The following is a 27,258-nucleotide window of genomic DNA, read 5'->3' as shown; positions in this document are numbered from 1 at the left end:
GCCTCAAAAAGCAAAGCACTGCCTTGGGAATTATCGTAGAAATTTTCCTTTCTGATGTTCACCTTCTCAGCCCTGTACCTCTCTAACGACGTTTTAGCTGCCATTTTTTCCCTCCATTTATTCGTTTCAATCTGCCTTGCCTCTTTTTTGGTTACCTTGGCTGTTTTGCATTCCCCACTGTTCTTTCCGTATTTCATCGTTAGCCTTCTAGTCTTTCTTAACCACTGCGTGTCCACGCTTTTCAAGTATAGGTACCTAAATACCTTAGCTGCCCACCTTCGTTGATCCATTGCCCTCAACCTCATCTCAAAGCATATTTTACTCTGAGCTTCTCTAACTTCAAACGACGCCCAGCCCATATCCCCCTGAACTGCTTCGTTAGTTGTTTTTCCATGCGCGCCTAAGGCCAAACGTCCTACCGTTCTCTGGTTTACTTCAAGGCCTGATAGAACGTCTGATTTTAAGCAGAGTACAGCAATCGCAAACGGGAGACCCGGAACCATTACTCCTTTCCACATTCCTCTTACTACTTCATATTTGTTATACCCCCACAGAGCTCTATGCTTCATTATAGCTGCGTTTCGCTTTCCCTTAACCTTAAGTTGCTCCTCGTGAGTACTTAAGTAGTTATCCCCTTCGTTTATCCACACTCCCAAATATTTATATTCCTTCACTTTAGGTAATTCGCCTTGCTGGATAGACACTACGTCGGTGGTAGCGTCATTGACAACCATTATTCCTGATTTTTCTGCACTGAAATTTAATCCGAGGTCAGTGGCTTCCTGGCCGCAAATATATATTAGCCGCTGCATATCGGTTTGGTTATCAGCTAAAAGAACAATGTCGTCTGCGTATAACATTCCCGGAATATGCTGTTGGACCACTTCGCCTTGCAGCATATGGGTTAGGCTAAACCCTACTTGACTTTCTCCCAGCTTCTTTTCTAACCCTGCCATGTAAAGCATGAACAGTATTGGGCTCAAAGGGCATCCCTGTTTCAGTCCCCGATGGATGTTGACCTGCTGGGCGCATTTCTGTCCTTCCCAAGTAAGGTGCCCTCTATTGTCTTTATAGATTGCTATAAGGAACTGTACTAACCCGTCATCTAATCCCTGGAGTTTCAGCATTCTCCACAGCCGTTCTCTGTTTACGTTGTCATATGCCCCTTTAATGTCCAAGAACGTAATCCATAGTGGTCTCTTCTGTGCTTTCGCAATTTCAATGCATTGCGTTATCACGAACAGATTGTCATCCAGTCGCCTGTCTTGTCTAAATCCATTCTGCAGTTCCCCAAGTATTTCATTTTCTTCCATCCATGCTTGAATTTCTGATTTTATCGCCTGCATTACGAATCTATACACCACTGACGTTACTGTGAGTGGTCTGTATGAATCAATACTGGCTTTGTCTCCTCTGCCTTTATATATTAAATTCATCCTACTTTCCAACCAGTCCTCTGGTATTTGTTTGGTTTCTATCACCTTATCTATTGCCCTCATAAACGATTCCTTACTTTTAGGTCCAAGTAGGTTTATCAGTTGCATTGGTATTCCGTCCGGGCCCACTGCTGTCTGGGAGGAAACCTTTTGCTCTGCTTTTTTCCAATCAAGGTTGCTCAAACTTATTTCCCTTTCCGCGGTCTTTTGTGGCGCTGATGTTATCGGTGCAGGTTTTCCTACCACTATTGTCCTAAACATCTCACTAATCACTCGATGAATATGCGCCAACGCGTGCTCTCCTTCTAAATGTTCCCCCTCCTCATCAATCAGGAATTTTTGATGGTTATCGTTTTTTGAGCTTAGTGATTTTACATGGTTCCAAAACTTCTTGGATGCGCTTTTGTCCTTCTTTCGTATTTCTGCCATCCATTGTTCGCTTTTCTGCTTGATCTTTGCTTGCACCATTTTCTGCACTTCTAGTTTTTTCCCACGGTAGACCTCCCACTTTTCCTTCACTACTTCCGGTTCCATACCAGTTCTTTTTGCTTCTCTATGTTCTCTCGACGCCTTTCTTCGCTGGTCAATAGCCTCTTTTATTTCCTTATTCCACCAGCTTCTCGGCTTTCTCTTCCCTTTCCGTCGGTTTCGTTCCTTTGCTTCATTCATCTTACCCTTTATCAACGCAATCATTTCGTCGTAATCCCATTTTTTTCCTGGGTATTTATTGATTTCATCTTCCAATCTATCAGCGATGATCTTTAACTGCTCATTATTCAAATTATTTCCTACTATTGTACCTATTTCTGCATTTGTCCGGGTTGCGCCTCCAAAGTGCAAGCTAAACCGCTTGTGGTCGCTTCCTAAGCTGTCTGTTCCATTTTCATCTATTTTCATTTCCCGCAGCCTTCCGTATACTGTCTCGGATACTAAACTGTAGTCTATGCTGGACTGTCTGTTACCGCTTTCCCACGTTATTTGTCCGTCACACTTGCTTTCTGTGTTTACTATTACAAGCCGGTTTTCCTGGCATAGATCTATCACTAGAGAAGTACCACATAGCAAGTACCACATTGCGAAACCGGTCGCAATGTGGTACTTGCTATAAAACACCAGCATGGTCACTGGCGGGCTACAACCTTTAAGCAGCCAACTCTCATAGTAAACGCATTCACTAGTCCTCGCCGGTGCAATTCAGATGGCTTTTTGGTTGCGTTTAGTTTACGTCCTGCACTCATAATATTGCCACCTCCCTACATCATAATAAAAGTTTGATCGAATTACAAAAGACATGTCGCTGCGTCCAGCGCACTTGCATCTCCGGAAGTCCAGTGCGAACGACCTTGCATCAATGATCTCAAATTAGAGATTCGCCGAGCAACAAAATCTAGTAGTTGAAAATGACGTGACTTGAAACGCCTCAATGAATCCAGTAGAGTTGGTAGCCAGACTATGCCAGTACATTCGCACTTTAGACATGGTCGCTCTCATTTCTTGTCCTCGAAAGATTTCTACTGGAGGATTTTTGTTTCTTCTGTAGAGAAAGACTTTGTAATATAAAGATCTCGTTTATTCAGACACCTTGCTGTCAGCAAGTGCAGCCGCAAATCAAATATTTCGTATGTAGACAATGGCTCGATTGGAGGGCCTGTGGCGCGCTCCCTTAGGACATTTCTTAGGTTTTTCACACAGAGGAAGCAGTCGTGCAGTCAAGACACAGACACAATTGTCTTCTCGCTGTCTAGCGAGGTGTCCATGCGTCAATCAACCACTGAGCGTCCCTCATCAGGAGGGCCATCCTTCATATTCTCTAAGTTCATCGATTGAGCCGGAGCATTAGGCTCCGTCCTGTGGGAAAAACAAAAGCTGCACTTTGTCGTTTCAGGTATAGCGGTGTGAAGTGATGCTACGGATCACAGATGGAGACCTGGAGTCAGTTATTCCGAATTCTTCTCCCAAATTGGTATGTTGAGTTGATCATCATACCAATTCGATAGAAGAAGAAGATTTGCGACTGAAGGCGCTTCACGAGTTCTCCGGGAACTTTCAACTATTTCTCCGAGAATCCATCCCAGTCAGATTTATCTCTGTTATCATCGTTTTCACCTCATCTTTGTGCACCAGAGGGTACCTCTCCTTAGCCGGTGGGTGCATTTTTGAACAATCCACGACGGTTTCTTTCGGGCAGCTGCACTAGGCCTACCGCTGGTGTTGTGGGCCTAGTGGAAGTATGGCGACAATGCAAGGCTTGCCGGACGACAACGGAGGTTGCACCGTGGCTGTTCCAAGCGTCAAACATCGACCCGAAGAAGATAGCGAGATGCAACACGACGCAAGCGATGACAAGCCAGACCCTACACCAGAGGAAGATGACATGCCATGGATCGACGTCGTGTCTATGGCTCAGCGACGCCGTCAACGCAAGACCGAACACGAGCTCAGGCCACTTTCGGCTCCGCCCATAATCCGAGCTACGCTAGCCCCACGAAAGCCTTACTATACAAGAAGACTGTTTCCGTGTGCAATCGCTGCCACGAGGTGGGTCACCGGCTAACAGCCTGCCCTCACCCAAACATCAACGTTTGCCACCAATGCGGCGTACACAACCCCTCGACCGGCCATACCTGCGTGGCCAGGTGCGAACTTTGCGAGGGCCCACATCTCACCGGAACTAAGGACTGCCCCAAACGCTTCCTCACACCCTACATTCTCCAAAAAAGGGCGCACGACCGACGCCAGGCGGAGGAACGGTCCTCCCGACGGGACCAGACCATCCAGCACGGGCTGTCTTGAGACCAGTCTTCTACCCCGAAGCGGAAGCAGTCACGAAACCGGTCCTGCACACCGTCTCGGAGGGGCCGCAGTTCTAGCTCAAGACCTGCTTCCCAGTCTAGGTCGGCGTCTCGGACCACGCCTCCCGAATCCAGTGTTAAACATGTGAGCTGGGCACGCAAAGTGTCTCGCGCCGCTCTCGAAAACCAAAACCAGTTTCCCGCTTTAACATAGGATATGCAAACACCATGTGCAGAATGCAGCCAAGTACAGGCCCAACTAGCACAACAGACCAAACGGATAGCGTCATTACAAGCCCGCTTGGAGGGCATTGAGCAGGCCCGACAACACAATCCTTCTGACAAGCGCAAGAAGTCGAATCCTCAGCAATCGGTAACAGAGACAACTACTACTCTGTCACAGCAAGCGACAGCTGCAATGCAAACACCACCTACCACCGACGCTAGCCCTACGCTTAGCCCTCAACCAAATAATCTCGCCAGATTCAAGAAGCCATTCTAAACATGACAAAGGTTCTTACAGATAGCATGACCGTGCTTCACAACTCAGTCCTCCAGGAAATCAGGGACATTAAACAAGACGTGCAAACACTCAGGCAAGACGTGTGAGTACTGAAACAAGACGTGCAGGTACTCAAACAAGAAACACAGAACCACGCTACAAGGCAAGATCGACTTGACGCCGACATAGGCCAACGTTCCATGCACCACTCGATCAAGCGCTCAACTCCATACTCAAGACCTCACATAGACATCAAGAGCACCACTAGCACTCAAGATGGCCCCGAGCAATAGATCCGGAAACACGACGACAATCATTCAATGTACCTGCCGTGTAATCAAAGAAAAAGAAGGAGAAATACAGCAATTCATCGCGACACTCGATGTCCAAACATATATTATAGCACTCCAAGAGGTTTGTTGTAAATAAATGAGATGGGCGCAGGCAGAGGGCGATAGGTGGGGTAAAGAAGAAGACGAAGCTGCGCCCACTGCCTCGCTCACAGTTGGTTCCATCGCCTTACGAGAACGGGTGTCTGGGTCGGCCTTTCCTCTTGGATCCTCCACACGCTGGTGCCGTGAAACCCGGGATTCGAGGCACGAGTGGACCTGACTTTGGAAGCGCAGCGGCTGCGAGGCTCGCGAGGCCTGCAACATTCGCGCCACTTGTTCCGGGAGGCCTTGGTCTCGACCGCTGCCCATCATGGCTCCTGCCCAAGCCGACCCTCGTTATTCTACGCCACCCCTTCCATTGGAACGCCTGAAGCTACGCCGCAGGCTCCTGCGAGAGAAAATCACAGGGCTCATTACGGCAATCGACACCCTTCTCCAGGACCCGGCTCCGCACATGACCGATCTAACCGCGAACATTTACCACTTCCACGACACGCCGAGCGAGATACGGGCCCTCGACGCTGCAATTCAAGGAAACCTGACCGGCGACAAGCTGAAGGAAGACATTGCCGTATCCCAGAATTTTGACGACAAAATGCGCTCCTGTCAAACGCGCGTGCTGCTCCACCCGCTTGGAAAAGCCGTTGTGAATTCAGCCGCTGGTGGCTACGTCCGAACCACCCGGAGGAGTGACAATCGAGAGCGCATGGGTGTTCCCAACGTACCGCAAAACACCCACTTTGTCTCTCTTCCGACGGTTCAGTCAGAGACGCGCCAACCACAGCCCGAGCACACCATGCACGACGAACACGCAGCCAGCATAAGTTCGTCCATTTGGATGGCGCCTGGTGACTCTGCTGTCAACGCCACTCGCGGTGAGGCTCCTGTAACGAAACCGTGTACAGTGAAAGCAGAGGACCACACCCAGCGTCAATTGACTGTCCCGATCTACACTCAAAGTACCATCCTCGCCGTCTTCCCAGACAGTGAGAGCATGCTGCTTTTGAGCGACAGGAATGAGGCGCAGGGTGACAATAAGGCAGACGCGTTCCTGCCGTCCCCTTCTACAACCGATGGCCGTGCCTTCCCACCTTCTCGTGAGGCATATCCGCGTCCGCACCAGATCAAGGAGCTCAGTGATTATGGCGAGAGCAAGCACAGCGGGCCTCCTTGCCAGCTCAAGATATTGCCGCCTGGTGATACCACCCGCAGTATGCACCTAGATGACGCACCTAAAGGAAAGAAAACCGCCTGTTTGAAGTCGCGACGGAACGAATTGAATCGACGCCCACCAACCCGAAGGAATATTAGTAGCCACGCCTTGCGTCACGTCGTGGATAACCAGCTAGACACCGAATATTTCACCGAGTCCACAGATGCCTGCCGAAATCGACTCCTTCGCAAGTTTTGAAGCTCCGGCCGGCATCCCGCTTCCGAATCTGGCGCCTCCCCCGACCGTGTCGAATACGGCACAGCGCGGAATCACCGTCAGTTCAACTAGACAGCTGGAGAGCCGGAGGTGACAGCCATACGAACACCATGAATTATGCTAGACTTCTTCTGTTTGCCCCAGCTACAGTCGTTTGGCCACCGACCAAGCAGCGCACCTTCTGGAACGCGCTCGTTATCAAGAATCACATGAAGCTACCCAAACTTTTCGGATTCCCTTACGACCCCGGCGGCTACCCCAAGACCTGTGGTGCCAAGCGCGTGGTCCTGATGCGCAGGGAACCGGGGACGCAGCATCGGATGAAAATCATCGCTTCAAGCTCCGCCCGCACCAACAGTCCGACACCGTTTATTTTCGCCTGATCACTGGGACAATATCCAGGCGCCGCATTAGAAGGCTCAGATTGAAAGCCAGTCATTGCCTTTCTGGCCGGGGGGAGTGTGTTGTAAATAAATGAGATGGGCGCAGGCAGAGGGCGATAGCTGGGGTGAAGAGGAAGACGAAGCTGCGCCCACTGCCTCGCTCAGAGTATGTTCCATCGCCTTACGAGAACGGGTGTCTGGGTCGGCCTTCCCTCTTGGATCCTCCACACGCTGGTGCCAGTGTTGTAAATAAATGAGATGGGCGCAGGCAGAGGGCGATAGCTGGGGTGAAGAGGAAGACGAAGCTGCGCCCACTGCCTCGCTCAGAGTATGTTCCATCGCCTTACGAGAACGGGTGCCTGGGTCGGCCTTCCCTCTTGGATCCTCCACAAGGTTAACAGCAGGACGCACTTGCCTGGGTATGTTACGTACACCGATCCAACAGGCAAGGCAACAGCAAGGCTTGTCAGAAAGAACGTCGCGTCAACGCAGCACCTTACAAGCCAGAAAGGATGAGAACACACACTCATAGAAGTTCAGTCATCCTCCACCAAACAAAAAGGAAGCCTGTTCGTGCTCAACGCGTATTGCCGGCCGTCTAACAAGAAACCCGGGATAAAGGACCTCATTCAAGACACTATCAACCTAGCCTAAGACAAGCCAGCTCCTATCCTGGGAGATTTCAACGCTCCTCATCAGATGTGGGAATACAGATTCAACTCCATCAAGGGAAAGGAAATAGTTACTATCATTGATCAGAACCGACTCAATTTACTTAACGGGCCTCACGTGGCCACCAGGATTGGTACAAGCACGTCACGCGTTACTTGTCCTGACCTGTCGCTGTTGGCAGGCCCTATCGACATTGCCTGAACAAACACGCAAGTCAGTCTTGGTTGTGATCACGAAATCATACTTATCGTCAAAGACGTTACCTATATAGCCCATATAGGTTTTCCCCGAGTCACCGATTGGGACAAGTTTCGGAAGACTCGAGCAAGTAGAGAAAAGAACCCGGGGTCGTCCTATGATGATTGGGCCGCTGAAATAATGAAGGATTGCAAAACCCATACCCAAACGATTGATACTACATATTTAACACCCCACGTGGTTACGAGACTTCTCCACCTGTGGGAATCTAGGTGAAGCCTTACAAGGAGATGAAAAAGACAGAGGCACAACAAAAAACTCCACAAAAAGATCGCCCAAATCAACAAACAAGCGGCTGAATACGTCTTGTCGTTATGCAAGGAAAACTGGCTTCAACTTTGTGACGGTCTGTAGGGAACCTTATCCATCAGAAAGGCTTGGTTTCCCCTCCGTCACCTAATTGACCCTCTAACCAGCAAGGGGGAAACCAATCGCCATATGATCCGCACAATCAATTCATATCAAGGAGACTTGAACAAGCTCCTCAAGGATCTCGAAAAGGAAAGTCAAATGAAGTTCTCGACAAACCGTTCCAACTGTACGAACTCCGTGCTGTAATTTCCAAAAACAAGCGCAACAACGCTCTAGGACCCGATCACATCTTCTACAAACTATTAACCAACCTTGACGACGAGGCTCTAAAGACCTTGTTGGAGTATTTTAACGACTTTTGGACTAAAGGCAAGATCCCAAAGCAGTGGAAAACACCAGAGATAAGATTTATTCCCAAGCCAGGCACATCCCCGCATATTGATAATTTGCGGCCAATATCCCTCACATCGTGCGTGGGAAAGGTGATGGAAAGGGTTGTGCTCAACCGTATGCAGCAATACGTGGATGAAACCCAGCAAATGCCAGACACCATGTTTGGATTTCAAAAGCCTCTCGGAACCGAGGACGAGCTGATTCAGCTAAAAGAAGAAATCCTCGCACCCGCCACTCGACACTCCCCGCGAGCAATACTAGCGCTCGACCTCAAAGGGGCTTTTAATAACGTGTCACACGAGGCAATTCTACGAAACCTTAACATCACAGGATGCGGGGAGTGAACATACAACTACATTGCAGACTTTCTTTCAGATCGCACAGCCACGTTCAAAATCGGCGATATCACCTCAGATCCCATCACCTTCGGGAGTAGAGGTACACCCCAAGGCTCGGTCCTCTCCCCGCTCCTATTTAACATCGCGCTGCTGGGTCTACCGGCAAGGCTAGACAGTATTACAAATTTAAGCCATGCGCTCTACGCAGATGATACAACAATTTGGACTGGCCCTCACTCACTCGGGAGACTTCAAGACTGCCTGCAGCAAGCTGCCGATGCTGTACAGCAGTACGCAGAGGAAAGTGGACTCGAGTGTTCCTCACAGAAATCAGAACTCTTGGTGGTCCGGCGTCGTCGCACTAAAAATGACAAGGACAGCATCAAAATAAATTTACAGGGACACAAAATTACGCCCTGAAGCTCAATCAGGGTGCTTGGGCTTTTTGTGCAAGCGGAAACAAAATGGAAGATAATGCTCCAGCACCTGACCAGAACGACCGAACAAGTTGTGCACATGATTCGTAGAGTCACAACTAGACACCGGGGCATGAAAGAAAACGATACCATCCGTCTTGTCCAGGCCTTCGTTCTATCGAGGCTAACATACGCAGTGCCCTACATGACTCTAACCAAGACAGACACGGAAAAACTTAACACCCTCATCTGTAAAGCCACGAAGCAAGCCCTTGGGATCCCCATGAGTGCGTCAACCGATAAGGTCCTACGCATCGGTCTGCACAACACGGTGGACGAGCTCATAGAGGGCCACCTCTCCAGCCAGAAAGCGCGGCTTGCAATGACAAAAACCGGCCAAAAACTATTGAACAGAATCAAATGGAGCTCACCAGACGTGAAGCCGAACAAGCAGCTTCCTGATCGGTGGCGGCATAATATCTTTTGCAACCCACTGCCAAAGAACATGCACCCGGTTCACCACTGCGGCCGACGAGAAGCTAGAGCGAAAACCTTAGACAAAAAATATGGCACCCTTCCGGAAACGGTCTACACGAATGCAGCCACAATTTGTGGTAGAAGAGCAAAGACAGTGGTAGTCACCAAAAAGGCAGAGCTTTTTGTCAGTGCCACCGTACTGCATCAACCAAAGAAGCGGAGGAGCTAGCGGTGGCACTGGCCCTCACGCAGATGGAAGCCACGGTGGTCGTAACAGACTCCCAGGAAGCGTGCAGGTGCTTCAGGTCGGGTTTGGTGGAACCAGCAACGCGCCGCATCCTCTCAACCAAGTTTCCTGACAGAAAAGTAAGGATTGCATGAACGCCTGCACATGCTTCGATGGAGGCCAACAAATTTTCCCACCAAAAGGCCTCGGAACTTGCCGACCAGGCCTCGGAGGATGTGGAGAAACCTGTACCTGCTCGAACGTACCACGAAATAACACAACATTACAAGCTTAATCGACGGACTTTCCCGCTACCTCACCCAAACCTCACGAAATCTCAAGAAACAACACTTAGACACCTACAAACCAGCACCTTCCCGCATCCAATTAGGCTTCACCGGATATCCCCCACCCAGTATCCAGCAGATTGCAAATACTGCCAAGAACCTGGTACACTACAACATATTATCCTGGAGTGTCGAAAAAACATGCGCCCACCACCCCTTCCCCGCATTTCAAATCCTCCAGAGCAGTGGGAGACACTGCTGTCCAGCCCCTGCCTCTCGGACCAGCGCCTGAATTCATCCAAAATGGCCCAAATATTCTTCGCCGGCCACAAAGTCCCTTTCTGGATCCGGTACCGCTCCACACTGTACCGCTGCAAGCATTTTCTTCGAACGACTGAGGCGTGCCTTACTTGCTGGTTCCCCGGCCATCGACAGGGTGTGCGCCCCAAAGCCCGGGATCCCCCTCGCTGTCCTCGCTGTGGGCCACCAATCCCGTCGAATCTCATCCGTGCACCCCGAAGTGCATTGTCTGCGAAGGACCCCACATCACTGGCTGTGCCGATTGCCCGCGTCGATAACCGCGACGAAAAGCTCCCACCTATGCTCAGATCGCCTCGGCGGGACAATCTTTGAGTCACAAGCAAGGCCAGATCGATCGCCAGGACCCCCGATCGATCGCCAGGACCCGCGGCTTGTGCAGACGCGGGCCTTCTACTGAAGCCTCCTCCCAAACATGGACATGTGCCTGCCGGTGTATCATGAGCCGCTCCGGACTCACAGGTGAGCTGCCCCGTCGCCACCGCCCACTGCTCATCTAACTCCACCCCTCCTACCCAAATCCCCTCCGCCGCCATACTTAGAGAGCTCAACACGATTCGGGCTGAAATCTCCCTCCTCAGGCAGGAAAACGCTGCTCTCCGCCAGGAGAACCAAGCCCTGAAAGCGCGTGATTCCGCCTTGCAGCACACCCCCGCCCTGCCCACTCCTCCCCCTCCCAAGCGTAAGGCGGTGTCGGACGACTCTCTTTCTGAATCACTCCTTCCCTCCCTTGAAGAATCAGTTACGAATCACATCAGTCAGGTTGAGGATTCCTGCAAGCAGGCGTTAACGGAGCAGAAAGCCGAATTCTTTAGTATTCATGAGACACTTCAAACCAGTGTAACAAACTTGCACGCCAATATCGAAGCCCTGCGCTGTGAACTGCACTCCTGCATACGGGACATTGTCAATAAAATCAATTCCCTCTCCGCCCCTATCCCTATTCCTATTCCCAACCCCAGCTACAACCCCGCTTCTCAGTAACAATATGGAGTCCACTCGTGTCTGGCAGTGGAACTGCAGGGGATTCTGTCGTAAACGGTGTGTCTTACAACTCCTGATAGAGGCAGCCGAATCTCCCCCTAATGTGATAGCCTTGCAAGAAGTAGGTCTCATGGCCAAGCTCCCAGGTTACAGAGCTTTTCAGAGCAATAATAATCATGCTACAGCTGGTTTAGTCCACCATATTATCCCTGCCGAACGGATACAATTTGATAGCATTTCTATTCCCCACGATTTAGTGGTTCTCTACCCAAGTAAACGGGGGCCTGAGTGCCTATATGTTATCAACATCTACAGCGGCCCTCGTTCAACAGGAAACACATTTCGCCACTTGTTTACTCTCACTAAGCAAACAGTAGGGCCTCATGCTTTTATTGTTGTCGGCGACTTCAATGCGCCACACATCGCCTGGGGATACCCACACTGTTCTCGCAAGGGCAGGCTCCTCTGGGATCACATTCAAGCACATCGGCTTACTACAGAATCGGATCCAATGTCACCCACTAGAATTGGCAACAGCGTACAGAGAGATTCCTCCCCACAGCTAACCTTCACTTATAACGTGACCAGCGCATGCTGGTCTAACACCAATGACTCATTAGGTAGCGATCACTTTATTATCCAAACTGATGTAAATTTAAAAGGCCCCCTTAGGCCCCGTCCACGGCAGACACATATGCCAAACTGGAATGAATTTCGCGAGCTGCGGCAAGCCCACGAGCCTCCCGAAATCACCCCTTTGGTTCTTGAACAGTGGGTAAAGCAGCTCCTTACTGACGCACGAACCACGAGCACTCCTGTAGACCCCTGCACTCCATCCGAAACGGCGGATTCCCATTTGCAACACTTACAAAATGCAGTTCGAAGCATCCAGCGCAGATGGCGGAAAAATAAGCGAAACAGAAAATTAAAACTGAAAATTGCTCACCTAAATAAAGAAATAGAGAACTATTCTGTACAACTTGCTCAAAGTCAGTGGCACGAAGTATGCAACAACATGAAAGGCAACCTTGGTATGCGGAGAACTTGGTCCCTTTTGAGATTCCTCCTGGACCCCACTCGCACAAAAACAGAACATGGTAATCGGCTCACAGCGATCATACAAAAATTCCCGGGTACAAACCAGGGACTAATGGAAAGAGCTTGCTCCTTATATATTCCCACGGGAGACTCTCAGCCACTTACAATATATCATGGATCACCTAATCATAACCTAGATTCCACCATCACGGAGGCGGAAGTGCGCAGCGCTCTTCTGGCTATTCGCCCAGGCTCGGCGCCGGGGCCAGACGGTGTAACCAACAAAATGCTGCGCAACTTGGACGATCCCTCATTATCGGCTCTCACGCGATACTTCGATTATTTTTGGGAACGCGGCACACTTCCTTCCGCATAAAAACAAGCCATGGTCACGCTTATCCCGAAACCTGGAAAGCCCCTTACTAGAGATTATCTCCGACCAATATCTCTAACTTTATGTGCTGGTAAGTTCCTGGAGCATATCATTCTCGCCCACCTAACGCTTCACCTGAATTCCACAAGCGCTCTTCCACACTCGATGATTGGCTTCCGCCCTGGACTTTCTACTCAAGATGTCCTTCTGCAACTTTCCCTTGAGGTAATCAACCCTTCAACCCGACGTCATACTGCTGCGATTCTTGCGCTGGATTTCACCAAAGCATTTGATCGAGTCACCCACAGCGCCATCTTGGGTGGCTTGGAAAGAATATCCCCTGGAGAGCGCGTGTACAACTACGTGCGTAACGTTTTAACGGTGCGTACAGCGTTCGTTCAAATAGGAGACATTAAATCTGACGTGCTGACTCTCTCTTCCGTAGGGACTTCACAAGGGGCGTTCTTTCTCCTCTATTATTAATTTGGCTCTCCTCAACATTCCGAAAAAGCTTGAAAAGATTCCGCAACTTCATTTTAGCCTATATGCGGATGATATAACGTTGTGGGTCACTGGTGGTAGCGACGCATTCATTGAAAACACATTGCAGCAAGGCGCACGTGTCGTGAATGAGGAAGCACAGTCTGCGGGCCTGGAGTGCTCTCCCGCAAAATCGGAGCTTCTCTTCCTACCAGCCAAACCGACCTCTAAAAATTCTCCCGACATCAAAATTTACCTGAATCAACGTTTGATCCCCAGAGGTGCGCACACTCAAAGTCCTCGTTCTTATCATGCAGCATAATCGCAGCAACACAAAATTTATCTCGCAATTAAGCTCACACGTTTATCAGACAATCGGACTCATCCGACGAATTACCGCACGCCACCATGGTGTCATGGAGTCTGAGAGAATCAGGCTTGTCCAAGCCTTTATCACTAGTCGTATAACATATTCTCTCCCCTGCCTTCGTGTTTCGAACGCCGAAATTAACAAAATTAATTGCGTCATCAGAAAGGCATATAAAGCTGCACTACAAATTCCTCAGAGTTCATTTACTGCCAGACTTGAGGGCCTCGGGGGGGTTCATAATACTGCCCAGGAGCTGGTCGAGGCACACCATCTCAATCAGCTCCGTCGCCTCTCAACTACGTCCACTGGACAGCATATACTGATCCGACTTGGTATCAGGGCCCCAGTCTGTTCCGAACCGCCTATTCCTATACCCCGGCCTATCCGCGACTGCCTCCGCGTCCGCCCTCTTCCGAGGAATATGCACCCCACCTACCACAGAGGTAGAAGGGAGCAACGGGCACGGGCGCTGGCCGAAACATTTCCCACCAAACCTGACATTATGTATGTGGATGCGGCAGAATACCGCCATCACGACGCCTTTGCCCTCGCCGTAATTAATAGCCCGAATGACCCCCCTGTTACCTCTCTATCCGTACGCACAACCACCCATGAAGCGGCAGAGGAGGCAGCAATAGCGCTCTCACTAACAACCCGGCCGACACCTACAATTATAATCACCGATTCGGAAACGGCCATCCAAAACCTCGCCCGCGGGTACATATCGTCCGTGGCGTCCACAATTCTCCTTTGAAATCCCCCGTCCTCCCTGGTAGACATCGTCTGGACCCCGGCGCACACTGGTTTGGGGGGCAATGAGGCAGCGCACAATGCAGCACGAGGATTGAACATCCGTGCCGGTGCCAGCCTCGTCCCTTACCACGGCGCCAGGTCAGCCAGGGATCAGTTAACCACGTACCACGATATAACCACGCATTACCGCCTCTCTCGCCATCGGTACCGTCCTGCCCACCCTGAGCTAACCAACCACCAGGAGCGCTTATGGCGACTCCTGCAGACAAACTCTTTGTCCTGCCGAGCACTACTGCATCGCATTCACCCCTCGCAATTCCCCTCGCCAAACTGTCCACTCTGTGGGGACCCAGCCACACTGGTCCAGTCTATGTGGGCCTGCCCTCAAGACCCCTTTCCCTCCATGGTTTGTGACGAGCAGTGGGAGGGAGCTCTGGGCAGCTCGGACCCAGAGGTCCAGATACTTCTGGTCACCCGCGCTGACAACGTCGCCGCCGGCCTCAAACCGACGGCCACACCGCTCCCGTGAACCCGGTTAAGGCTCAATAAAGTAATCTCTCTCTCTCTCGGACCAGCTCCTGCTCACCGAGAGGGCAGCCGCTGCTAAGACAGGTCATGGATTCCTGTGAAGAGAGAGCCACTCCTACAAGAACACCATAAACGCTCTCACAATAAACGTTCTCTCTCTCTCTCTCTCTCTCTATTGAGTTGATCACCTTCAAAGCTTCTCGGGTAGTGGGCTCAAAAAACAAGTCAGCTACTCAAAGTACTCTCTTTGTGGAACGTTTCTAGGCCACGCCGAAATTGAACACAAAAAAATTCAATGTGCACGCTTAGTTCCAAAGCGACGCTGAAACATTTTATACTGGAAAGACACAGAAAACACCATTCTATCATACTGCCATAAACGAATTCGGTCACATATAAAGGTAACGCCTATTTTTTGAATTCTTTGTGGTCCTGACGTTATAGGATTGGCCGTACATGTTTGTACAAATGCTTTACATCTGATGGGCGCCAGTTGGTTGCAAAACATTATAATTTTTGATGGTAGCTATGCGTAGTTAGCCACCTAAGCGCAAGATATCCAAGCAGCGCCCGGAGCAGTATCTCCTAACCATGGAGACATGAGTGGTAGGGCTTGTTCCGCGATTTAAAACTTAGGTCGTAAACTTGACCTCAGTCGTCGAGATTCCTATTTTCTCAACGGCGAAGGACGAAGCAACCATTTGCACTGCGACTAGGGCTTCATTTGATTTTGAAAATATTGCGCCCAAAATCTGAACAGCTGCGTCAGCAGCTGCACCACATAATTGTGGCAATTGTTGGTCGGAGGCATTTCAGATATTGGGGAAGCGACTTCACAGTTACGTTTGACTAAATAGTAAAATTTCCCTCTTGGTCGAAATTCGGGGTTTCTGTGACTGGCTGCTACAATCAATTAAAAATGTCACCACGTTAAGTGGGTAGCTAACAAGTTTATTTTGCTCAGGATTCCGCTGCGTCCTTCGCGTTGCAAAAGCCCAAAAAGTGAAATCCGAAGCTTAGCGCTCATACGGTCGCGGGGCAGAAACCAAAGGCCTGCCACAACTTGAACAACTCGGTCGTTTAAAGCTGTCTCGACCGATCTTTCTGCGTGTACTAGTTAATCGTTGGTGTCCTTAAACACTTTATCAAGTTGGTGAATCTGACCGAACAAAAATTCATTGTGCTTGGCAGAAACCTCCCCGTCTAGAGGAAAACCCATATCCATCTGCGTGGCAAGGCTCCAATTCTGAAGACCTTCGCTCGCCTTATGAAGTATCCCTTCGAGCTTCTCCCGCAGTACGCTTCGCTGCCGTTGTTGTTGGTTCAATGTAGGCCATTATGTTTCCCAAAAGTCTGTTTAGTTGTAGCAGGAGCTGTAGTAATTACGTAGGAGTCCCGCTCTTCGTCTTCTTTACAGTTAGGTTCCGATTTCTCTGACTAAGTTTCGCTAATCTAGGATCCATAAATAAAAGCATCTATAACGAGAGCAACAACGGTGAGGATCGTAAGCTCTACTGGCGACTGAGAGAAAGGGGAAGGAGCTCGAACGAATGCCACTGTGAGATGGCGGAGTCATGATGATGATTTGCTCGATACAGCAACTATAGCATCTCAACAATTAACTATTTCGTTTATGATGAAAAAAAATGAAATCCCGATTTGAGTTTGACGTTCTTTTTAAAGCGTAGTTCTCTAGATCTTCCAGCCAAAGGTTTCGTCGACGTGCGCAGCAAGAAACTTCCAACGTAGCAGTGGAGGTTGAAGGCTCTTTTTACTCACGGAGCATAGGATAGATGGTGCGGCGAAAGGGCGCTATTACCCAGCATTCCCCGTAACTCCCCCAGGCGGGCGCTTCGGCGGGGCCCCTCCGTCGGCTTTGTCGTATTCTTTAGCGACGATTGTTTTGGGCCTGTTTTTGCGGAGCATCGCGTTGGGTCTATGTTATTTATAGGGGTGGATGGAAATTCAGTTTTGTTTTACCAGGCATTACAAAATGCGAAAGGAGCAGCTAGTTGGTTGTTCGGTAGCCTCAGACCATGGCGCATACCCACGGGGGGGATTGGCCAAGAAGCTTTGCACATAATCAGGATGTGACCTATAATATTTTAGATCTCAAAATTGAAAAAAGGAAATACAGAACGGAATTCTGTAATCTGTATAATATTAAAGTAGAGTCAGGAAGAAAAACGAAATGTCAACGCTAAGCTGGTTAGCTGGAAAACCGGCCTGTCGGCGCAACACAAGAGTGAAGGGCGGACAGAAAATCCTTGTGGCAGACTCCTAGGGCGGAAGCGCCTAGTGTCAGAACCTCGGAAGTAGAAAGCGCAAGGTGAAGGCATCTAAAGGTTGACTCCAGATGCGTGCGTCGAATTGGGGAGAAGCTGCGGCAATTAAACAGGAAATGTTTTATATTGTCCAGTTAGTCGTGGACAGGGCATTGCGGAGGTGGAGCCATACCCGATTTATAAAGATAAAAATTTAATGGGGGAATTTTGCACCGAAGTTTCGTGATTGCTACCTCACATAGCATTGATTCACAAAAGATCGGCCTCCATGCATGACGAAGGTGGCTATAATTAATAGAAGATAGAAGGGCGTCTTGCCGACGTCTAGAGTAGTTGTAAACGTCTAAATCTTACCCCAAATAGAAAGCTATAATTTGGACATTGTACGACCACAGGGCCACCAAGAGACATACTCGCTAATTTATCAGACACTTCATTGTATGAGATTCCTGCGTATCCTGGAACCCACACTACCATAACCACACAAAGCTGATGTGGAACAAATGACCGGCACGTGCGGATAATTGAAGAATCTTTTTCAGATAATAATGCGGAACACACAGAGAGGGAGTCAGAAAGAATAACAACATAAGCAAATCTATGCTGAAGTTTTGAAGAGCCAAAATCTTTGTGAATAATTTCGCTTGAAAAATAAGTGTCTAATCAGGTAACCCAATTGAAAAGAACCAATTAAGCAACTGGGAGAATATCCCGACAGCAGCCTTCTCATCACTTTGTGAGGCGTCGCTAGCAATGACGATATATCCATGAAGGGTTCACAATTGAAGGCTTGACGAAGTATCCTCCAGCAATCCATTGAGGATTCCGGCCGGCAACATCTTTGCATTCTGGGGGACAATATTATCAAAGATTATTTCACAGATGACATACTAATACAAGAATGGGGTAGCCGAATAGGTCTGCGGGAGGTGGCTGAAGCCATGAGTGTACAGACCCATCGGGGGGCTCCGGAACCGCAGGCACTGAATGGCTTATAAAAGATGAGCCCGCACTCGGAAAATGAACTGTGCGTCATGCAGTGGGGAGTCAAACAATTTGATAAAGATTAATACGGTCAATAATTGAAACCTATATTTCAGTGGAGTAAATCGTGGCTCAAGGTGTAAAATTGGATTAGCGAGATATCTTGGCAATCCCAAGAATAGGCGCAAAGCCATTCTCTCCACGATAAATACGGGATGTATTTTGCACACCGCCAAACCATGATATAGCAACTGCTTTTGATAAATAGCGGTTTTAAAAGCTCCCTCAGCTTCCTCGCAATTCTTAAACTTACTCAACTAACTAGTTTAAATAGGTATAAATAGAACTCACTAAGCTTACATCTGGGATTGATTGGGTGTGTGCGCTTGTGTCGCGCGGTGGTGTTGCCCCGAGCTAGCACGTCAGGGCGATTATGTTCCATTATAACTTTGTTGAGCGCAGCAAAGAGAACAGAGGAGGAGGGATACAAGGACGAGCGATTACAGAAGAGCGCTTACTGTCCTCTGTTCTCTTTGCTGCGCTCAACAAAGTTATAATGAATTACTAACTCGCGCCTACCCACACGTTGCTAGACTATGTTCCGCTTACTCACCCTTTGAAGGACGCTCCTCTACGTTTTATTTCTGCCGACGCACAGCCGGGATAAAGCGGTGGCGTTTGCCGCTCTTACTGTAAGCCTACGGTTTTGTTCTGACTGTTTGTTCTGACTGGAACCGTTTGTTCTGGCTGCAAGTCTACCGGTTTATAACTTCAATAAAATTTGTTTGTTGCGATATAAAGTATAAGGCTTCAACGTCTCCAGGTAAACTGTAGTAGATTTTTGGTGGCTTCTGCTTTAGTTAATTGGGCCAGCATGACAGGGACGAATTAGGTGGTTAGAATTTAGTGCCATTACTGCAATATTGGATTATTAGCACCTTAGGTATTTCATCGCCCACCTCTCGTGGCCGAACACAAAGCTCGAATATTGGACTGCTTTGAAATTGCACCAGGGTATCTGGTTTACTGTATAGGTTGAACGGAAAACGTCATCAATTATGTCTTGACCATTTGCCAATGCACCACTCGTGCTACGGCGAATATTATATGGCGAGAAAACCCGATAATTACTAATGGCACTTCCTCGCGCAAATATTTTCAAAAGAATACTAGGAACGATAATTTGCTTACAAGCATCCAAACCAGAAGCAGGATTTCAAGTGAGTGCATTCCACCGGTTGTAGACTTCTGCAACAAAAGAAAAATGCATGCCAGCCGTATTTTTACTGTGGCAGCGGTTACTATACAGAAAATAAAAAAACAGTCAATCTGTAGTGACATAAATTACCTGACAAAAGGGTAGTTCTAAGCTTTATTGAAATTGGCCTAATCGCAACTACATTTTGATCTTATTCAAGCTCATCGAACAGCTTATGTACTAGTGCATCAACCTAGCGGTATTACGGTTAAATTTTCTCCCACTATGTACATGCAACGGCTTTACATACACCCGTGAAGATGCGAACAAGGCCCGCACATGCAAGCATTTGTGGATAACTCTCCAAGCAAAAATGAACATCATACACGAACCGGCACAGGGAGAATCCATAAATATGATTTCAATGAGCGTATGCGATAACCGTCCAGACACTGATCTCTTGAAGTCAAAAGGCTTGGGGAGCCTATGGCAATTTGATGTGTAGATGAAATATGATGCATTCGGGGCAGCTATGCGCTCCGTTGTTCCCTCACCAGCGAAAGATTACACCGCGTACCCAACTACACCGCGCACCGCGTAACTATTGTACCCGTCCTCCTCAGTTATGTTTGAAACAGGTAGCATGCAAAATGCAAGCACGTCTCAGCCAATTTGGCGTTGGCCGCTGGTTGGCAGCAGAATGAGGAAATAAGTGTTGTCTGTACAAAAGAGCATTTTTAAGAAGACGGCACGTCATGCTTAAGTGGTATCAAAATTTACGCAAACTCAGCATCAAAATCTAATTGCACCTATGTTTTTACCTATGGATAAACTATGAAAATATAAACGATGAGAAAATAAACGATCAAATTGCACCTATGGGTAAACGATGAAACCTGTGCTTATTTGAGCCAGTCTACTTAGTGCAAGCAAAAAACGGGAGTTTCACAGATTCACTTCAGTGTCCCTTTAGGGCTATTGGGCTGCACGGTTTACCCGTCACACTTCTCAACTCAAGAATTTTCGTTCCTTGAGTATAAGTTTTTACAGAGCACGCTCAGTTTTGGGAAATATATTTGTAAATCTGTTCTGAGTTTGCCAACTTGGAAATTTTTTTCACTAATTGCCACAAAATGCAACATGCCACAAACCAGTTCCAAAACTTACCTTACTAAGCTGTTAGCCTTGAGACCTGTTCATCAGACGAGCAGAATCCGAGATTTATATTAATAGCCAAACTTTTTAACAGAAGCGTATTATGTAATTATTGTATTTTTTATTTTAATTTTTTTTCCGTGGCTGTCAGAAGTGCTATTGAACCTGGTCATTGAACTTTTTGTTTAAGCAAACACTTGGTCATTTAAAAATTTGTGAACTCAGCACCTCGGCGACTTGTGCACTTTAGGCCTCGTTGCCACCAGGTTATTTCTCCGGTTATATCAATACCCTACTACACTTTTTATAGCAGCATACGGGTATCTTTTAATGAAACGTGGCATGGGGTTATTCTTTTTCTTGCATATTAAGTGTACGAATGCCCGTGTCAACGTACTCGCTGCTTTGCCGAATTTTTGCTGAAAGAGCAGAGTTTTCTCGAATTTCGGCGATACTGCATACGCTTCTATGTTTCCGAACTGTCATTTATTCGCTCTGTCAGCGACGTGCGTCACTGAGAAAGCGAAGCAGGTCACTTTCTCGGAAACGTGCCTTTGGAGCCACATTGTAAATGTCAGAGGCTGGATGAAGAGAAGGATATGGAGTGGCATGTATATCGGTCAAGTGGGGCGTGTTTAAGGCGCAAAAATACCCCGACGAATCCCACAGTATCCATGAAACAGCACAAAGCTTCCAAGGTGTATTTTTAAAGTATGTACTAATTCCTGATACAAATGTACGCGTGTCATTTCTGTGTATCGAAAAGGTAAGGGGTGACTTTTAAGTGCAGAGCCCTTTAGGGGCACAACTTGTCGTCCTAGCTCGTTCGCTCTCACGCTATCTAGCCACCCCAATCGTGCGGCGTGATGAACCCAAACAAGGCCACACGGCACCACAATCCGAAAGAGGGCAGCATTGCGTCACTAGTCAAAACATGGCCAGACGGCGTCCCACAGCGCAACACAGACTTCAAAATGATAATCGCTTGATCCACGGTTCAGCCGTCCGGTCAGCAGTTAAGATGATCCTTAAACTAGCAGTTTATGTAGCCATAACCATTAAAAACTGCAGAACCGTTGGTAGTGGTCATAAATGTTCCCAATATTTAGCGCAAAGAGAAGTGCAGGAATATTTGAGGCAAATGATATGTATTTTACTAGCAGTCCCGGTGTTCATTTAGTCGGGAACGCTCGTAGTGTTCGTTTTTAGTCTATCAAGTGAAAAAAACGTCGCCCCGCCAGAAACAATGGTGCATCCGAAACTGTCTAGTAAGGCTCCGGATGGTGCGAAATGAAAGCAAGGACAAAAAGAACAGCACTCGGGCTCGTGCTGTTCAAGGCAGAAGGCACGCTAGCACTGCGAAGGAGGGAAATTTGAATTTTATTGGACAAAACCTCTGTTCAGTTCATCAAGAGAGGAGTGAGACAGTGAGGGAAAAAGCGTGAGGGTTGGGCGCAACGAGCTGATACTGTCACCATAGCCCCTCCCGCGGAATAATCACTGCTCTGCACTTGCGACCGCTTTCACAGTGAGTTGAACTCCTTTAATTTTTTTGTGATGCCAAGAAACAGAACATTGTAAAAGGCAGATATTGCAACCGAAAATGTGTCTACTTTTTACGTGCTGCCCCGCGAATAAAAATGCCACCTTTGCAGCATCAGCACCATGATCATCATCGACATCATTATCAGCAAAAACAACAGCCGCAACATGAGAACATTGATCTTAAGAGCAGGGCGATGGTCTCTCACACAGGCTTCAAAGGGAATTAAACGAATCCTTTTTCATTTGAAAGCATGGTGACAAGTGTGTAAGTGAACCATCCATATCTTTGTATGGAAATGAATATCAATTTCTAAACCGTTATATCATGTGATAAAGGTGGTGACATTTGTGCGCATGCCCTGGTGAGGGTATATTAGCATGCTCCATTTTTCAATAAACTAGTTGTGAGTCTGCGCCCGTCCTGTGTCTTCATTTCCTTCTCCCGTCCGTATGCGCAGTTTTAAGTATGAAGTAATAATTCCTGTGTTTCTCACTGTTTCTTTGCTGTCATCATCATCATCATCGTATTCCAGTTTGTGTCCACTGCAGGACCTAAGCTTCTGCCAAAGATCTCCAGCTACGACTATTTAGCGCTAGCTTAGGCTGTTTTTCCGCGAATTTTCTGACCTCATCTCTCCATCGAGTTCGCGGTCGACACTTATTGTGATGGCGTTCTGTCGGAAGCAACTCTGTCAAACGAATTGTCCACCTGCTGTCCCCCATTCGCATTTCGTGACCCACCCATGCTTACTTTGTTCGCTTAATTCCAACTGGAATGTCCGCAACCTAACTCATTGATTAAATATAAGCTTTTTGAGAGACAGAAGAAGCTTACCAGTCTGGATATCTGAGTTCCTACCAGAAGGAGCCCACCCTATGCTATTCTGGGTGTAATTTTATGTTCATGGTTCGGATCGGCAGCTATTGCATGCCCCAGACAAAAGTATTCTGTGACTGTTTCCAAGACTTCATTGTCGGCTTGGCAGTGAACTACCTTGGCGTGCTGATTCGACAACACGTTTGATTTTTTTTCGTAGTGATATTTAACCCTGCAATCATAGTTGCCGAGCACAACTGGTAAAGCATGCGCTGCAGATCGTGGCTGATTTGACTGCACTAAACAATATCGCCCGCGAACCTTAGGTGACTGAGAAATTCCCCATCAATTCGACTCCAGTTTTCTCCCAATTAATTTACGCTTTCTGAACACACCCTCCAGACAGGCTGTAAATAATTGTGGCGATATTATGCGCTCGCGCCGGACACACTTTTGAATAGGCAATTTACATATTCTGTGATCGAGCGGTATCATTCCCGTACATCCGTCGTTCATATGTTCGAATAGCGCAATGTATGATAGGTCGAAGCCGTGATCACGTGACGCCATTAATACCGCTGAAGTGAACACAGAGTCGAATGCATTTTCTTAATGAATTATTGCCACATACAGCGGTGTTTTGTACTCTAAAAACTTTTCCCATTGCCTCCTTCTTGGTGTGAATGTGGTCTAACGTTGAGAAGCCCTTCCTGAAACCGGCCTGTTTTCGTGGCTGTAGAAAGTCTGGAGGGGCACTTATGCAGTTGAGGATTACCCTTGTAAACAATTTACAGGCACAGGAAACTTCCTTTGTGTTTTAAAACAATTTGCCAGCTTTCTTTCGTTTTCTTCCACCTAACATTCGAGCTGATTCAGTCATCATTGCTCTTAAATTTTGTGTGTCTGCGACCTCTACAACTCTCCATTTAACATCGCGAATTGGTTATGAAGCCTTCTTATAACCCCTCCTCAATGTCTTTTATTGAGTGCGAGGTGTCGATCACCTGTCGATCACCTGAGATCTATCTCATTTATGCTGCTCTCCACGCTCTGATCTTGCTTTTGGCATTGCGTAGCAGTACAGCCTCGAGCAGAAGCCTTAATTTCGAACTTTGAATGGAGTCGATTAAATTTGCTAATTTCTGTTGAGGCTTTTTATGTTCATACAAATTCAGCCATTAAAAAATCTTTTTTTTTTTGCTGGAGGGTAATGTCCTACATAAATCACCTCCGCTGCACATTCTCACACTCTTTTTCTTTATGCGTGAACATCTGCAACACACCCGTGCGCAGAATAAGTTCATTGACTGTTGATCTCATATCTGGTTGTGAACTCTAAAATCCTCATCCCGTTATCTGGACGTCGAGGCATTAGGTGGGGTTTTCTGTCATTTGTACCCAATCTTTAGCACAATAACTGCTGTGATCCTCTCGCTAATACAGTGAAAATCTGTCACAGACCATGGTACCTCGGTAAATCTCCAATTCTATTCGGAACTCCTTTTCTACTTGGTGCCGTCCTTAGCTCTATAAATGCCCGCTATGAAACATAAGTAAATCATTAGAAAACCTATTTAAAATATAGATGAAATGCTTTAAAACTGCATGCGTTCTTAATTTTTTATGATCCAATTATGGCAGTGACTGTGACAACGTAATTAAACAAAACTTGAAATGACCTCAAATGTGTCCTCGCGGACGAAGGCATATTCGTTCCCCTACCGTTCATTTCCATGTACAAACCTCCGTTTTTTTGTACTACAATATTACTTAATGGGACAAGCCCGTGGAAGGTCTTAATATCATCCAAACCTCCTGACTTGATCTACGACAATCCAAGTTAATAAATAACTTTATTCGGAATGGTCACCCATGGCCCGTTTTGCCTCCGGAGCGTAGAGCGGCCGTGGTTCGATTAAAGAGGGGAATCTGTCGAAAGCCCTAATGCGGGTAACCAACACTGCGTATGGTGAGACGATAGGCCACTTCAAATGGCAGTGAGAAGACCGTGGGCTCTGCAACGCAGCTCAATAGTATGCCCAGTGGCCCTAGTTGTGAGCTTGGAGTTTGGGGATTAATGGTTTGAGTTTAATCAAAGGGGTCCTAAAATACGTTTTGAGAACAATTATTAAACTAGCGCAATCGTTACGCTAGGTGGTCAACGTCATACTTGCCAAGTATAACTTTTTACGTACAGCTTAAAGCGTACAATTTTGTTGCAAAGTTCACTGCCCCGTTCCCACCCTTTCCTGCGTGTTTTTGGCTCTGCCATCTTTCCGCCATCTACGTCATTGATGGGCATCACGCTGCAGAATCCTAAGGGCTTCACGCGGCAGACGTCTTGCAAATGGGCGGCTTTTTTCTTATTGCCGGTGAACAGAAGCGTCGTCTGCACAGCGTCGATAGCAGATGGTGGCGTCTTCGGTTAATTAGCGCTTCCTGCAGCACGCCTAACGCTACCGTGCTCGTCAATATTTATCTTTTTAGACTCTTACCAAGCTTCTCGGTAAGGAGCGTTGGCTAGGCCGACACGACGACGACAACGGTCACGCCGACTTCCGAGTCAACAGAGCACCTTGTCACATGACGGTAACACGAACACATCGGCCGATCAAAAGTCCCGTGTTGTGACTGGCACGTTGTCCGAAGTCGCTGACAATACCAATCGCGCGAAAGGTCGTCGGGCCATCGTCATTTCGTTATGCTCTAGAACAGCATTGTTGCCGAATTAACGCAGTCAATAACGTATACCACGGTGAACACCTGACCTTCTCCAAGCAATAACGACGTCCGGAAACGGCAAAAGGTAAAACCCGCACTGCACGCGGTTAAGCGGCCCGCCTGCTCTTCTAATCCACTTTTTCCACGCGGATGTTGCTATCGCTAAATCTCTCCCGCCTTTGTTTCCAAAGGCTAGGGTACTTATTGTAGGATATATCCAATCAGTTCCGAACTTTGCTGCTCCGGACCTCGGCCAGAACTTCTCGAGACGGGTGCCAGAAAGCGAGCGTATATTTCACGCTAGGTTGGGATGAGAGAAGAGAATATGGGCTCGACTTAATCCCCATACAAGAAGGCAGCCACCTCAGCGATGCCCAGCCCAGCGTTTATACACCGGCATAGCCAGGCAGCCGGTTTTGTTTCGATATTTGAAACGGCGGTGGTCGCTCCTGAAGGAGGCTTCGCTAGCGGCCGGTTTCATGGGGTGTAGGTGTGTGGGGTAAGCGTGTACACCGAGCACTCGGGCGTTCAAAAGGCGTTTTTGCTTCGTTGGCCCGACTCGAAGCCAGGCCCCTCGACATGACCATTGGAAGGGCCTGAGAACCGTTTAAGACATGTTTAGAACCGATCGGAATAACTGAATGCGATATTTCAACTTTCTGCGTTCGAGCGTGAGTGGCGTCGCCATAGCACGACCAAGCTCGAGATTGGCGCGAACGAGCGGCCACGTAAGCAATGTGTAAACTAACGTCGATTCCGAGCGCATCTACGTGCAGCTGATCCAGCCGTGATGATTTATAAGCAAATCGATAAACAAAACTGCCTGAACGGAACGTAGAAAGTCAGATGGCCCTGTCCCAAAAGCGCTGCTAAGGCGCAGAATATCGCAGTAGCAGACCGCGCGCGCCACCAGATGTTCTTGCACACGTCTCTGACAAGCAAGGCATCATGAGCCGTCACGCTCGCCCTGTACGAAGAGGTGAATGAAACAAAGGAGAATCGTGGCGCAGGGACATTGCGCCGTTTTGATTTGCAATAACTCCACGAATATTCGTTGCTGCGACAAAATTCTTGAAGAAGGTGAGTACTACGACATTTCTTTGTGAACGTTCACTTATCACTTTCTGAACGTTCATTTATCGGTAAAACCTCTTTTAGGGCCTCTTTAAAACCATAAATACTTTATTCGGTATATTACAAATTAGGTGACGGCTTGTGAGGGATACGAACGTTTCTCTTGTGGCACTATAGCATGGCTCTGCCCGCTCCTCGCAGGATGCCAAGTGCAATCGCAGCGAATAGAGCTGTCGAGTACAGCCACATTTCGACGACGCAGTGGTATTCCCGCTAAATTTTCATTAGTAAGACGTGACGTGAAACAAACGTACCAGAACCT

General features: G+C 48.0%; 1 protein-coding gene across 1 annotated transcript in view; it reads right to left on the bottom strand.

The window, feature by feature from the left end:
• Positions 1–27,258, bottom strand: part of LOC144166620 (uncharacterized) — a 104,556-nt gene that overhangs the window by 3,692 nt on the left and 73,606 nt on the right. The window contains exon 5 of the mRNA XM_077696164.1: positions 19,618–19,674. Coding sequence (XP_077552290.1) covers positions 19,618–19,674 — 57 coding nt within the window. The remainder of the gene's footprint in view (positions 1–19,617; positions 19,675–27,258) is intronic.

Source organism: Haemaphysalis longicornis, unplaced genomic scaffold, assembly GCF_048455015.1.
Source record: "Haemaphysalis longicornis isolate Haplotype H1 unplaced genomic scaffold, Haemaphysalis longicornis Haplotype H1 scaffold_18, whole genome shotgun sequence".
NCBI classification, from domain to species: domain Eukaryota; kingdom Metazoa; phylum Arthropoda; class Arachnida; order Ixodida; family Ixodidae; genus Haemaphysalis; species Haemaphysalis longicornis.
Note: the sequence above shows the minus strand (reverse complement) of the source record. Positions and strands in the feature narration are given on the sequence as shown.